This window comes from Camelus ferus, chromosome 11, assembly GCF_009834535.1.
Source record: "Camelus ferus isolate YT-003-E chromosome 11, BCGSAC_Cfer_1.0, whole genome shotgun sequence".
In the NCBI taxonomy this organism is placed as follows: domain Eukaryota; kingdom Metazoa; phylum Chordata; class Mammalia; order Artiodactyla; family Camelidae; genus Camelus; species Camelus ferus.
Window position 1 is genome coordinate 48,854,734 of NC_045706.1, and position 13,715 is coordinate 48,868,448.

At 38.2% G+C, this 13,715-nt stretch overlaps 1 protein-coding gene and 1 long non-coding RNA gene across 13 annotated transcripts in view; one reads left to right on the plus strand and one right to left on the minus strand.

Moving 5' to 3' along the window:
• MYPN (myopalladin) overlaps positions 1-13,715 on the plus strand; it is a 91,464-nt gene that overhangs the window by 50,780 nt on the left and 26,969 nt on the right. For all 9 annotated transcript variants that reach the window (XR_004323979.1, XR_004323978.1, XR_004323981.1 and 6 more), the window contains 6 exons: positions 1,425-1,566; positions 2,443-2,466; positions 5,095-5,211; positions 5,791-6,160; positions 12,413-13,003; positions 13,366-13,504. Coding sequence is in view for 3 of the 9 variants with exons in the window: in XM_014556297.2 (XP_014411783.1) it covers positions 1,425-1,566; positions 2,443-2,466; positions 5,095-5,211; positions 5,791-6,160; positions 12,413-13,003; positions 13,366-13,504 (1,383 nt within the window). In the remaining 6 variants the exon portion in view is untranslated. The remainder of the gene's footprint in view (positions 1-1,424; positions 1,567-2,442; positions 2,467-5,094; positions 5,212-5,790; positions 6,161-12,412; positions 13,004-13,365; positions 13,505-13,715) is intronic.
• The window catches only part of LOC116667186, a 67,569-nt gene that overhangs the window by 36,011 nt on the left and 17,843 nt on the right, over positions 1-13,715 (minus strand). The gene's annotated exons all lie outside the window — the stretch shown is intronic.

Genomic DNA, 13,715 nt, shown 5'->3' on the forward strand with positions numbered 1-13,715 from the left:
TTTTAATCAAACAGTTTCTTATTACTTCAGAAACCACTCTGTGCAAGTCCCATTCTGAATTACTTCAGCAAAAAATTTGGGAATGCAAAAAAAAAAAAAAAAAAAAAAAAAAAAGGATAAAACATTAACTTTGAACCATAGCGCCCCCTGGCTGTCACAATATCAACTTACACACCCTTCTGAGGTAAAAGTCTACCATAACTAAAGCCATGTGGTTATCCCCACCCCTGTATTCCTCAGACAAATGCCATAAACATGATAGGGCCATGCACAAAATACTGTAAATTGTTAAGACAAGAACTGTAAACAAGCACAAGATACATCTGTAAGAGTGAATGACAAAAGCAAAAAAACTATTGGCTTTCCCCTTCTCTGAAGCAAGAGCCAATATTTCCTAAATGTAGATCCCCAAACTGTAATAACACAAAGCCATGCAGGCTTGTTGCTAACAGTACTTATAAAGGAAGTTAATCATAACCTTTCCATGTTTATAATCTTTGGGCCAAAATAAAAAACAAAAATAAGCCTACACACATGCGAAAAGAGCATCTCATAATCAATTGAACTACCAACTACACAAATCAATGTGACTGACTTTAAGCTCACAAATCATGATGAGTGAAAGAAAAATGTGAGTTCCATTCTCTCATAGAGTCTATTATAGAACATACTGATATCTTACAATGGAAAGTGGTTTTTGTAAACTTTTGCGTGTGTGTGGAAGTGTGGAAGAGCATTTAACAATGCCTTCACAAAATTACAACATATTTTACCAGGACTTAAGACTTCACATGTGACTATGATTTTACAGAGACTGTCATTGTTTATCTCTCTCAACAGACCACTGAGGCTATACTGTAAAGAACACATAAGGAAAACAAAACAGCAAAATAAAAGTCAATTCCAGGACTACAGAATAGAGATAAGGCAAAGCCAAGAAAACAGTCAGTTACTTGGGCCACAGAGATGTTCCACCTTATGGAACACTCTTGTATGGAAAAAATAAATTACTCTTATGCTGAAAACACCTACTAGAATACTCACTGCAGATTTTTTAAATTGTTATTATTTCTGAAAACCAAATTCCACTTGGGAATCTTCTTAAATGAAGCAGAATTACTTTACCAAAAATTAGTATTTTTGAAACCTCAAAATGTTTTGGGCTAGTATTCAATAAATTTGTCTGGCACTGCAGCAGAGAAGAAAAGGAAGAAGACAGCGAGGAAAAAATTTCATATGGGCTCAGATAATTCTGTCTTCAAAAATAGATTCAATACATCCATAGAACTGAAGCTGCTGGAAATGGAAAAGATTTGGAGAAAATCCAAATATGGAGACAATGGTATCTTTTTCTAAAACTCAGCACTGGAAGTGGATTCCAACAATGTATACTTTTGGTTCTAACAATATTCTTCTCATTACAGATGTTACAGAATTTATCAGCCTCTGAGGGTCAGCTGGTTGTCTTTGAATGCAGAGTAAAAGGAGCTCCATCTCCTAAAGTTGAGTGGTATAGAGAAGGGACCTTGATAGAAGATTCCCCAGATTTTAGAATTTTACAGAAAAGTAAGTTGATGCTTTCAGATTATTTTCCTGATAATTAATTTTTATAAATTTATTTATTACACATTTATTTATTTTTATAACTTAACAACTGAAGTTGAAATTTATTTGCTTTTTTGTTAATTTGTTTCTGCCTATCACAAAATAGTAGTACTTGGATTGGTATGAAATATGAACCAATACTTATCAGGTCTAATAGCAGATCAGCAACAATAATATATTCCAAATACCATTCAAGCTGAGAAAAAAAATAGTTCTATCAGTGTAGAAGATTATAACTAAGTTTAACAACTACTTTCTGAGTGCCTGCAATTCCATAAACATTCACTGAGCACCTGTTTTCAGTCCCGTGAGGGCACTTTCAAGAATGCCAAAGAATTTTAAGATAAAGAACCTGCACCTGAGGAACCTGTCATCTATTCCTAGGACTCAATATTAGAAAACTTAGAGCAAGAGGTATATTCCGCATTATATTAGGATGTGAGAGCCTAGAGCCAAGAAGGATCTCTCAGTCTTCACAAACTTTTTTCCAAGTAGGCTGGATGGGTACAATAAAAATAAGTCATTCCTGAGTTCCAGCTAATTCAGTAACTTTTCCTCACCTAAGGTTTATGTATCTCAAGTGGAATCCTGGTGTGTCCCAAGGTACAGCCACCTCCTTTAGTCAACAGCGCTCTTGCTGCCCTTCTGTGACAACTATCCTGTTCCTGTCATAGTCACTGGTTCTTCAGTCATTTTACTTAACTTTTACAGATTAGCCTTGTCAAATCACTCATGAGTAAGCAAGAAACTATGAAACTCTACAGGAAGCTTCTGATGAAAATATCACCTCTCAGTAAAATAAATGCTCAGAATCTTTTAATTCTTTTTTTCTTTTAGAACCTCGGTCCATGGCAGAGCCAGGTAAAGATCATTTAAATTTAATTTCATTTGTATGTTAGCAGTGATTTGAAATATGTAATAAAACATATCAAAATTACACTGGTGTCAAGAAAGAGAAAAATTAAGTTTTGAAACGAAGATCCAAACCAACTCAAGCTATTACTGTAGGAGAAGGAAATGAGGGAAACATGTACAAATCTGAAATATATATTCAATATCTAATATGAGTGCAGGTAGTTCTGGGTTGTAGAGGAATATTTCATAGGGATATTTTCCCTCTTTCCTTGGCCCCTACTCATGACCTCCTTAAACTGGGCAGAGCAATTTCCATGATGCTAGATCAATTCCAATTCCACAGCCTGTGTCTCAAAACTTATGCATCAGATTTTTAAAATTCACATAATTAATAAAATGTCCATGATGTTATTAGATTTGGTGGGGAGGATACTAAGATGACATGGAAGTGATGGTAGGTGAAGCAAAGCTCTTACTTCTAGAAAATTCAGGTCACTCACAAACCACAGGATAAACACCTGAATTGCCTTTCTGTCATCACCCTGAAGAATCAGGTTGTATTTGTGCCCGTGGGTAAGAATGATGGTTTGGAATTTCACTATTATAATTCTTTCTTTTGAAAACTGAATGGAAAGGCATTCCAGATGTAGACATGAAACATCTATGTTACACAGCCCCACGTCAGGCCCTTGGGGATACAGTAAAGACCAGAGCAGTCTTACTCTAGCACTGCTTGTACTGGAGAAGCGTTTTTCCCATTGAAAATATTTCAGGCTTTTGCTACTTTCAACCAGAGCCGGCTTCTTCACTAGGCAGTCTCATACACAAAATAATTTCAGAAATAATTAAGAAATAATAATTTCAAAAGGGGCCCCGGCCCAAAACAAGCTCAAGCTTTATGATCTGAAATTTTAAATCCAGAGAGTTCTTCCTTCTGCCTATGATGTAAATACCCTTTGGAGACAGAATACTTTATCTTATCAGGCAGGTGTAGTGTAGTGTGAATGAACTGATCAGATCATTTTCTGACAGCAGACTGGTGAAAGATGTGCAAATGTTTGGGAAGAGGAACAGAGAGAAGGAAGCTTGGGCCAAGGGCTCAGAAAAAGGATAGAGGGGTACCAAAACCAAACTCTCCATCATTTAGGATTCTTTGGGAAGCAAATAAAGAAAATCTAACCAAAAGTGGCTTAAGCTCTAAGAAAAAATGTCTTTTGTCACATAGCAAGAGATGCTCTAAGAAATGGCAGTCTTGAGTTTGGTTAATTTAGCATCTCAGAGATCACCCCAGGGCCAACCTTCCCCCCCACCCCCACCCAATTCTGCCATCTTCAGAGTATCCTCTTAGGCTGGTTCTACTCATATAACCAAGACAGCTGCCAGAGTTTTGGGTATTACATGCAAATGACAATGTCCAGAGGCAAAAATAGGGATTAACACTCTTTTTTAATTCCCTTTAAAAAGTAAGGAAGACTTTCCCAAAAACTCTCCAGGAAACTTTCCCTAATATCTCATTGACCAGAATTGCACATCACATGCCACCACCGAGCAAAAATAGAGGTAGCATGACCAACCACGATTCACCACCTGAGGCTGGGAGAGGTCAGCTTGCCTTGGAGCTCATGACCACTCCATGCAGAGTGGACAAAGCCAGGATTCTATTAAGAAGGAGGGAGGTGGATGCAAATTTATTGAGCATGTACTCAACACTGTCTGCCATGGCCTCCTGTCCAGTTTTCCTAGAAGTTATCCAGCGAATTCAATTTAGTTATCATAAAACACCAGGATGCCAAGTTTCTCCTAAGAAACTATGCTTTTATTAATTTTGTTTTTAATGTCAGGTATACTGAGTGATAGATGGAGGTTTACCCTACTGTCTTATACCTCTCTTCATTAGCTGTTGAGGAATATCTAACTACAATAATTTTAGGCTAGAATCATATGATTCTATCTGGGGAGTCACCTTTGTAGTGATTCAAAGGGGCTCATGCTATGTACCGGAGTGATCCATAAGAATTACCATAGTGTTACAAAAGAAAAAATGCATTTCACTCCTTTTTCACCCAGAATTTTAAGTTGCTCTTGCTCCGCCAATTACAATTAGCAAAGCAAAATATTTATTGTCCAGTTTTAAAGTATGGCCTTCATTTAAAATTACCTCACTGCTAAAGTTCCCCATAGATATCAGTCACCAAAAAAAGATTTAAAAAGTTCCCCATGGAAATACTAAGAGATCTGAGTTTTAAAACTGTTTTATTAACCCCTTTTTATTTTACACAGACCTCCTTTTGCTTTAAATCCTAACTTATTTTTGTGATTTTTAAGCTCACTGTTTCTTGTTTCTATTTTTGTCATCTGTACTGATGACATAAAAAACAAATAATCTGCAAATCCGTAATATATAACATTATCATTAAATCCTCTTGTTGATTGTCTGCATGGAGTTGTTTTACATCCTTTGGCTCATTTAGTCTGCTAATCAGTCAATTCAATCAAATAATTATTTGGACTAATTATTCTCAAACAGTTAATACCATCAGCTTCTTAGATTGATTTTATAGAATCACCATCTAATATCAGAAAATTCCACTTCCAGAATTAAGTCATTAACCATTCTGTTTTATTGGAATTTAGAAGAGATTTGTACTTTGGTCATTGCGGAGGTATTTGCAGAAGATTCTGGGTGCTTCACATGTACTGCAAGCAACAAATATGGCACCGTGTCAAGCATTGCACAGCTCGATGTAAGAGGTAAGGGCTCTTTAAATGCCAGAACAGTTTAGACTATGACTTTGAATATGAGTATGGAGAGTTTATATTATCCTTCTTTACTGCTTTTCATATGAAGCTAGCTTGGCTCTCCTAAAATTCTTTTAATTATTGAGGACAGCATTCTTGAACAGAATCCAATCTTCAATTTCTTTTTTAAAAAAAATTTTAATTTACATATAATTGATTTACAATGTGTTAGTTTCTGGTGTACAGCACCATGATTCAGTTTTTTATATATTCTTTTTCAATTTTTAATTTCTTATCACATTTATCACCACCACCTTAGTTATCCTGCTGTTTATTGTACTCCTTAAGAAAACATCTCCTTGGTCTTATATAAGCTTTTAATATTCTTTCCAAAATGGTCTTGGATTTTTTTTAGGTTTTTTTCCTGTATCCTTACCATCTTTTAATGTCCCCAGATTGTGTTTTCTGTTTTTGAGAAGCATTTCCCATGAGCACACTCACCTGGGTTGGATACATGCCCCAACTCAGGGTTGCAAACATCTGTCTTGTTGAGTAAAGTTAACAGCTTAGGTCCTGGTATTGTCCTTTCAGGAAATGAAGACCTCAGAAATAATGGATCTCTTCACTCAGCCAACTCCACCACCAACCTAGCTATTACTGAGCAACAGCCAACCCCACCGAACCCAGAGCCTCCTTCTATGGAACCCCCTAAACCCAAACTGGAAGGGGTTCTGGTAAACCACAACGAGCCCCGGTCCAGCTCAAGGATTGGGCTCCGTGTGCACTTCAATCTGCCTGAAGATGACAAAGGAAGTGAAGCATCCTCTGAGGGTGGAATGGTGACCACCAACCAGACCAGGCCTGATTCTTTCCTGGAGAGATTCAATGGACAGTCAGCAAAAATCCCTGAGCCTTCCTCACCCATCAAAGAGCCACCTCCAGTTCTGGCCAAACCCAAACTGTAAGTAAAAATTGGAAGGGATAACCAAGAGTGCCTGTGACCTTCTCTGAGTCTGCCCTTCTTAAAAATGATGGAGCTGAAAAGGGAACTATAAAATGAGAAAATACACCTTAAATGCTTTGCAGATCACACATCCTTACATCAGTGTAAGTGCACTACGAATACCATCCTTACTATTCATAATCTACCTCCAAGAAATGTTTACACCTAAACTAGCTCAAAGAGATGTTTGTCTAACATTACAGGGCTCCAGGTAAAGCACTTCTACACTCTTCTTATAAAGCCCTTTCTTGTGTCTAATGAGCTTTACAGTCTGTAATTTTATCTTTCTGTTTCCCAGCTTCAACTTAAGTTTTGTAGTCATTATGGGAAAGATACTTAGCATTTTTTAGACAGTTCTTTGCTACGGCTAGATATGCTGCAGTAACCACAGTCAGGTTGCATATAAATAGAATGGGATGAAAGAAGAAGGCAAAATATTAGCCTCACCTCAGGAGCCTGATGCAGTTGTCACCCTAATCCTCTGAAGAGTCATGTCGCCATATTTAATGTTCATCCACAGTAAAGCAAGCACAGAACATGATACTACTATTATGTTCTGTCTAATTCACACATCAAAGTGATAAAAATTACATGCATAATTACATAAACATTTAAATATCAACAATAAAATCTATGTTACTGGCATTCCCATCATGTGCTTCTCAGTGCTGACTATAAGATGTTTACTGGAAGCCATTCATGTTTAGTATTATATTTTCCTCACTACTACATAAGGCAAGATTCTGGGCAGAAAATCAAAATGCTACAAAACATGCAAGTCACATCCAGAATACTTCTGTCCCCTTAAAGTTCTGCCAGTCACAGGAAACAGGAATCTACTTAAAGTAAAAATAAAGGAAGAGGTTATTGTAGGGATATAAGGAGGAATGGAAAATGAAATATAGCCAGGCCCTGCACAGAGAAGGAGGGCTAGGGGGTTGGGAGCTAGAACCACATACATGGTCAATCTCGCCTCTGTCCACTGCTCATGCTCCATCTTGAGCACCTCCTTGCTTCCTCTTTGCATGTCCACTCCACTCTTCTTTCTTTGAAGACTCATCAGTTCATATCTGGCCCATCATGGCATGTCCTGTCACAATACGTGTCAGGTTCCACTGCTAACTAAATCAGTTCCCAACACCAATTAACCCAGCCTCGTCAGGTACGGAGGATTTATGTTTGGTGGGAAAAGAGTCAAATGGGTCAAATCAGAAATGTGTATGAAGGCAGTTCTCAGAGAAGGGAGTTGTGAAAACAGGTAACCTCAAATAATCAATTGCCTCCTCTGTAGGGCCTCCTCTTACCCAGGGGCTGTTTAGGGGCTAGTAGGTATGTCAGTTAGGATTAGGTTTAACTTCATATTGCAGACAGCACTAATGTGGATTAAACACGTGAGGGTTTATTTTTCTCTCAAATAATGGGCAGTCTGGGGCCATGATGATGGCTCCAAAGTCATCAAGTACCCAGTCTATCTTCTGCTCTGCCATCTTTAGCACTGGCTTCTGCTCCACCATCTTTAGCACTGGCTTCTGCTCCAGGTCCCCTCATGGTCCAAGACAGCTGATGGTGCCTAGTTATCACGTTTGTATTTCAAGCAGCAGAAAGGGCAAAGGGGTAGAAGCCCTGATATTTTTCTCCTTTACAGGAGCCTTCTTAGTACATACCCAAAATCTTCTTCTATTTCATTGGCCAGGACTTAGTCACATGCTATACTAACTACAAAGGAGGCTGGGAAATGTAGTCTTCAGCTGCATATGTTGCCTCCATGAATAAAATCGAGTTCCCTTACAAAGGGAAGAATTAAGTAGTCAGCCAGCAGTATCTACCAATGAACATAAAAATTCTTTCTACTAAATTATGTAGTGACACCCTCTAAAAATCCAGTCCTCAGCACTATATGAGTCTTTTTTTTTTAACATTTTTTGCCTTTCTTAAATTTTTACTTAATTAGGTGAATATAGGTTTGTGTTAGCAGAGGTATGAATATGCAAGTATATGCTCCCCTCACCACACACACACATCCTTTGTGAATCCACATGCCTACTACCTTTTCTTACTGGTTTTAACCTTACTCGTTTTCACCTTTTAGGTTTTGCATTAAAATATACTGACTCTCTCAATAGTCTTGTCAAGGATACAGTTTTCTGCTTGTTCCTTTAACTTACCACTCATACGAAAAATAGATAAAATTCTTACAGATTTTAAAATTGCAACAGAAAGGGAAGCTGTCATTTTTAAACACTGTGCCATCAAAAAAATAATTGAGACTTCGAAATTTTCAACTTGAGTATTAAGCTTCCCAGAGAAGTGATTCTTCATCCTGGCTACACTCTAGAATAAAATGTGGAGATTTTACTGAAAAATATTTATGCCTTCCATCCCAACTGAACCAGAATCTCTCCACAGATTATTTTAATGTGCAGCCAGGTTGGAAACCACTGGTGTAAAGTTGGAGAAATTGAGTTACAAGCCTTTATCGCTCCACCCGGCCCCATACACACACTCCTCCACAGCCAGGGTGAAAAACAGAATTAACATTTAAAAAGAGGAAAGTATCAGACAAAAACCAGAATGTACTGGGAAAGCCTATGCTTTGGGGACAAGTGTTTAGAGCAGTGCTTCTCAGTCCTGGATGCACAAAAGAATCACCTAGAGCCTTGCTATTCAAAGCACTGGCATCACCTTGGAGGTTGATGGATCTGCTCTACTCCAGAGTACTGAATCAGAATCTCAGTGGGCTGGGCGGAGGGCAGAAATCTATGTTTTAACAAGCCCTCCAGAGGGTTCTGCGGCTCACTAAAGTTTAAGAATGACCTACATTTAAAAAGATAATAATAAGTATGCCTGGATCCTTTCTCAGGCCAATTGGCTCTCTGGCCAGCGGTACTTAAATGGGTGAGGTTTTTTGTCTCAAGCCCGCTGGGTGATCTAATGTGTAGCCAGCATGGTAATCACTGCAAAAAACACAACTGAAAGCTGATTGTAGAAACATATTTACCCAGAATTAGTTACTTTAATTCATGATGCGCTGGCAAATGTTTTAAACTACAGGCACAGGTGGGGAAGCCCTGATTTGTAGCATTTGCGAATTTCCTCCCACCATGGCTGACTTCAAACTACTGAAAAAAAAAAAAAAAAAAAAAAAAAAAAAAGGCCATTGAACTGGGAATTGGGATGAGGTGTGCATAATCTGCTCTCTAGAGCCATCGAGAGCTGGCTCCAGCACACATTGCCCCAAACTGTTGTTGCCAAAACTGCTTTCAACAGTACTTGATACAGAATCCCAAATTGTCCTGCTGTGTTTGTCATTAAGCTTTAACATTTTACCTTGACCATTTAACATCACTAAGAAATTCTCCTGTATTCCAGAAACCACAACAAGAAACATCCTTAAAATTCTGAAACTCTAATTTTCATTCTTTCAAATCTCAAAATTGATATTTGTAGTTCAGAAACTGAAAAATGTAACAGCCACCATTTATTGATCACATGTATGATTTAGGTGATTTATCTATCAATTCTCACAATGTTAAGAGATATTACTTATTCCTATTTTACTGATGAAGAAATTGGGGTCAGAAAAATCTAAAAACCACCCAAAACCACAAATAATACGATTGGCAGGATTAGGACCTAAATCTGTCTGTCTGCAAAGCCCATATTCTTGAGCCTCGTGCTTAAGCTAAGTTGTGGCAAAAGAGAAGATATTTTCAGGTAACCTGATAGAGCTGATAATCTATAGAAAGAAAGCTTGGGTGTAAACCTGATTTCAGAAATCCTCACAGCAACAAGAAATGAGCAGCTAAGTTTATAGCATTTTACAACAGGCTGTTATTTTGAATGAGAGATGTTACTCAGGGTTTTATATGCTTTGTAATTAATCTTGCCTTCCTTTATTCTTTCACTGCACTTTGTACCTTCATTATTAAATAGTAAGTTTCACATGTTATCTGTAAATAACCACCGGTTATTTGTATTACATGTGTGTATAGTAAGATAGTTGAGCCCTGAATAGCTCATACTAACCCAGACATGTTTGTATCTCCTATACTACTTAGCAAGGTAAACACACAGAAGACTCAATAAAAGTTCACTGAATACTGGAATTGACACCTTATCCTGATGTAATGAATAAGCAAGCTGAAACAGCTGTTTTAAATCCCTTCTTAAACAAGATACACTTTAATAAAAAAAAAATTGTTTAACTGTCAAACAACGAGACATTATTCTCAAACGAATTCTTCCAGAATCTTAGGTAATCAAAACAAGTTGATGCTATACCTCATAAATCACTATGTTTAAGGTTTGTAACCCTCTACAATCCAATATACAGTATTGAATGATAAGGGCTAAGATGTCTTACTTGAAGTTAAAAGCCAGTTCTTAGTTTGCATTCAATGGGAACTAAAGGAAAACAGGACTCAATCAATACCAAGTGACCTCCTGGCCCCTTTTTTTCATCCTTATCTTTTTAAGAGTACTTAGCTTTCTTATATTACTTTCTTTACTTCCATAACCACAATAAAATACTTTTGCAATATTATCAGATTAAAATCTACTCAAACTACAATACAAACATGTCCTAAAAACCACATAGCATTGTTTTTATGCTACAGCAATCACAGAACGTGATCTACTAAATATGAGATCCATTAAAAACTTAAAGGTTTTGTATTTTCATGCCATTGAGAAAGTTAACACCTGCAGGAACAATGTTAATTAGATATGTTTTTCTAAGGGTAATCTAACAAAGGTATTTCTGCTTCTCTTGAATGCTGACCTTTTCATCTATGATGAAATGAAAGGGTTTAATTAATTTTTAATTATATTACTTTATTCTCTCAGTTTAAATACTTACTTCTAAAAAGAAGAAAGTTACTGTGTCAAGTAGCTAATAACCTCTAAATTCTCAGTTTAACTCAAGAGTTTTCAAAGCTGAACAAACGACTGCACATTATGTAGCATTTGACAGCAGTAATGAAAGTGGATATGGGCCTCTATTTTGTGAAGTTACTTTTCCATATTTTGTGTATCATAAATGTTAATGGAAGGAAGGAAAAAGGTCTTAAACTCCAAGAATTAAGAAAAATCAAGGTTTGAAGAAGCTTCTGGCTCAACTTTATTGCTGCTGGTGTTGATGTTCCTGATGACTGTGAAAACATAAAACTTTTCATTTTTAATAGATCTCATGTTCAGCAGATCACCTTCTATTTTTTCAAAGGACATGAAACCACGGTGGCCTTGAAGCACTGTGGTCTCACTTGTGGATCTTCCTAGGATTATTTATCCAAAAACAGTTTCTCCTACACAGCCAAGTTCGACAGCCCCGACAACTTTATGTACACATAACTTTTAGACATTTTCATTTTCTATTTTCTTTCTTAAAAAATAATTACCTGTTTTGTTAAGAAAAGTAAATAGACTGTGGGACTTAAGGCAAATCATATAATGCTTCTGTGACTCAGGTTTCTTGAAACAGAGAAAATGCTCCCAGTTTGATCTTTTTTAGGCACAAGAAAAGTCGAAGGCTATGTTTACAATTAGAGTTTCCATACAATCTATCATTCAAACCATGACATTTTCGAGAGTGAAAGACTATTAATAACTATGCCAGGAAAACAGGCAAAAGGCAGGACTGTCTAGAATGAATCGGGACACATGGTCACCTTATCTATAAAGCTTTGTTGTCAGAAGAGAATGAGAAACACCGAGACATATCCAGCTGTTTTTTTAAAGTTTGCTCTAAAATGAGGCAGAGTGAAGAATATAGCACATTCTTGGAGAACTCAGCCCCCTTCAGTAACTCACATCAGTATGTAGCTCAGTGCCTTCTGTCCCAAAGCATATACTATCTGCTCATCTCGGAACTCTGAGCACTTCCAACAAGAGGACCATAGTTTCTATTTCTTTTTTCTAACTTATAAACATTATAAAATGGGGCTGCTACATTGCACAACTCCTGGGTCACAACACCTAGAACATGCCTCTTGGCATTGTGTACCATGGTGGCCTTTCCCTTCTTCCTGGCAATCAAACAGATTTAGAAAGGACAGACAACTCCCAAGGGACTGGCCGGCTGATTTCTGGAAACTCTGGTTTTGTGTTCTTAATCAGCATTTAGTTATAAACAGACTGTCTCTACATTTTCTGAAGGGTGAGGTGATGGTGATGAATTTCTCTTCTCTCTCCCTACTCTTGTTCCGTGCGCAGTGACTCCAGCCAGCTACAACAGCTTCACCACCAAGTCTTACTGGAACAACAGCAGCTGCACAACCCATCTCCTTCATCTCCTAAGGAGTTTCCTTTCAACATGAGTGTTTTGAACTCAACTGCTGCCCCAGCAGTGGCAATGTCTAGCAAGCAAGTGAAGGCCCCTTCATCACAGACATTCAGCTTGGCCCGGCCAAAGCATTTCTTCCCCTCCACGAGTACCACTGCAGCAACTGTGTCCCCTTCCAGCTCGCCAGTGTTCACCCTGAGCAACACTCCTCAAGCCATGCAGAGGACAATGAGCAAAGAAAGTCTCTTAATTTCTCATCCCTCTGCACAAACCAAATCTCTAGGAGGGGTTTCCATCCAAAATGAGCCACCCCCTCCAGGTCCCATAGAGCCAGCACAACCACCACTCACATTTTCCATCTCCAGCGGAAACCAGTTTCAGCCCCGCTGTGTGTCTCCAACTCCTGTCTCTCCCACCGGCCGGATTCAGAACCCAGTGGCTTTCCTCAGCTCCGTTCTGCCTTCTCTCCCTGCCATCCCACCCACCAATGCCATGGGGCTGCCGAGAAGTGCACCATCTGTGTAAGTGTCACTGAGATCTTCTTGATGTAAAAGATGCCATTTATGAAGGGACATAGGCATAGAATAGCTTGGTCGGGGACAGGACTCTCATTTAGTGCATTCCTAGAAAATCCTCTCTGTAATACAAAATAAATACTGAACACCTTAGGATAAAAGGGCATGATTCAATAGTTTAATTATTGAAAACACCTCTACAAACACAGATTCTCTGTGCAGTGCTCCATCTTTGCACAGAAGATGCCTTCCATAAATGACTGATGATGCCTGGTGTCTGGTTGCCATTACACCCACTTTGATATCTAGGCCTCTGTACACTGGCCCGTGCTTTTCATGAGTAAGACAAGTGTGAATTTATTTTACAGGCCATCCCAGGGACTAATGAAGAAAAATACAAAGTCTTCCCAACCAGTAAATGATGATTACATTCGTGAAACTAAGAATGCAGTGATTCTAGATTTGGGGAAAAAGATGAATTTCAGCGATGTCAGATCAAACCAGCAGGTAAGGTTGTTGGGTTCAGAGGTTTACTGGAATTTCATTGTAAGGAATATAATTTTGCTTAATTCCATCCTCGGATGCCCAGGCCATCTGACCTCAGTGAAGCTGAAACTGCAGCCTTGGAAGGCAGAGTACAGACTGACCATGGGTCATGTAGGAAACTCGTCCACATGGATCCACAGTTCCTGATTAGCCCAGCAGTTAATTCAGCTTA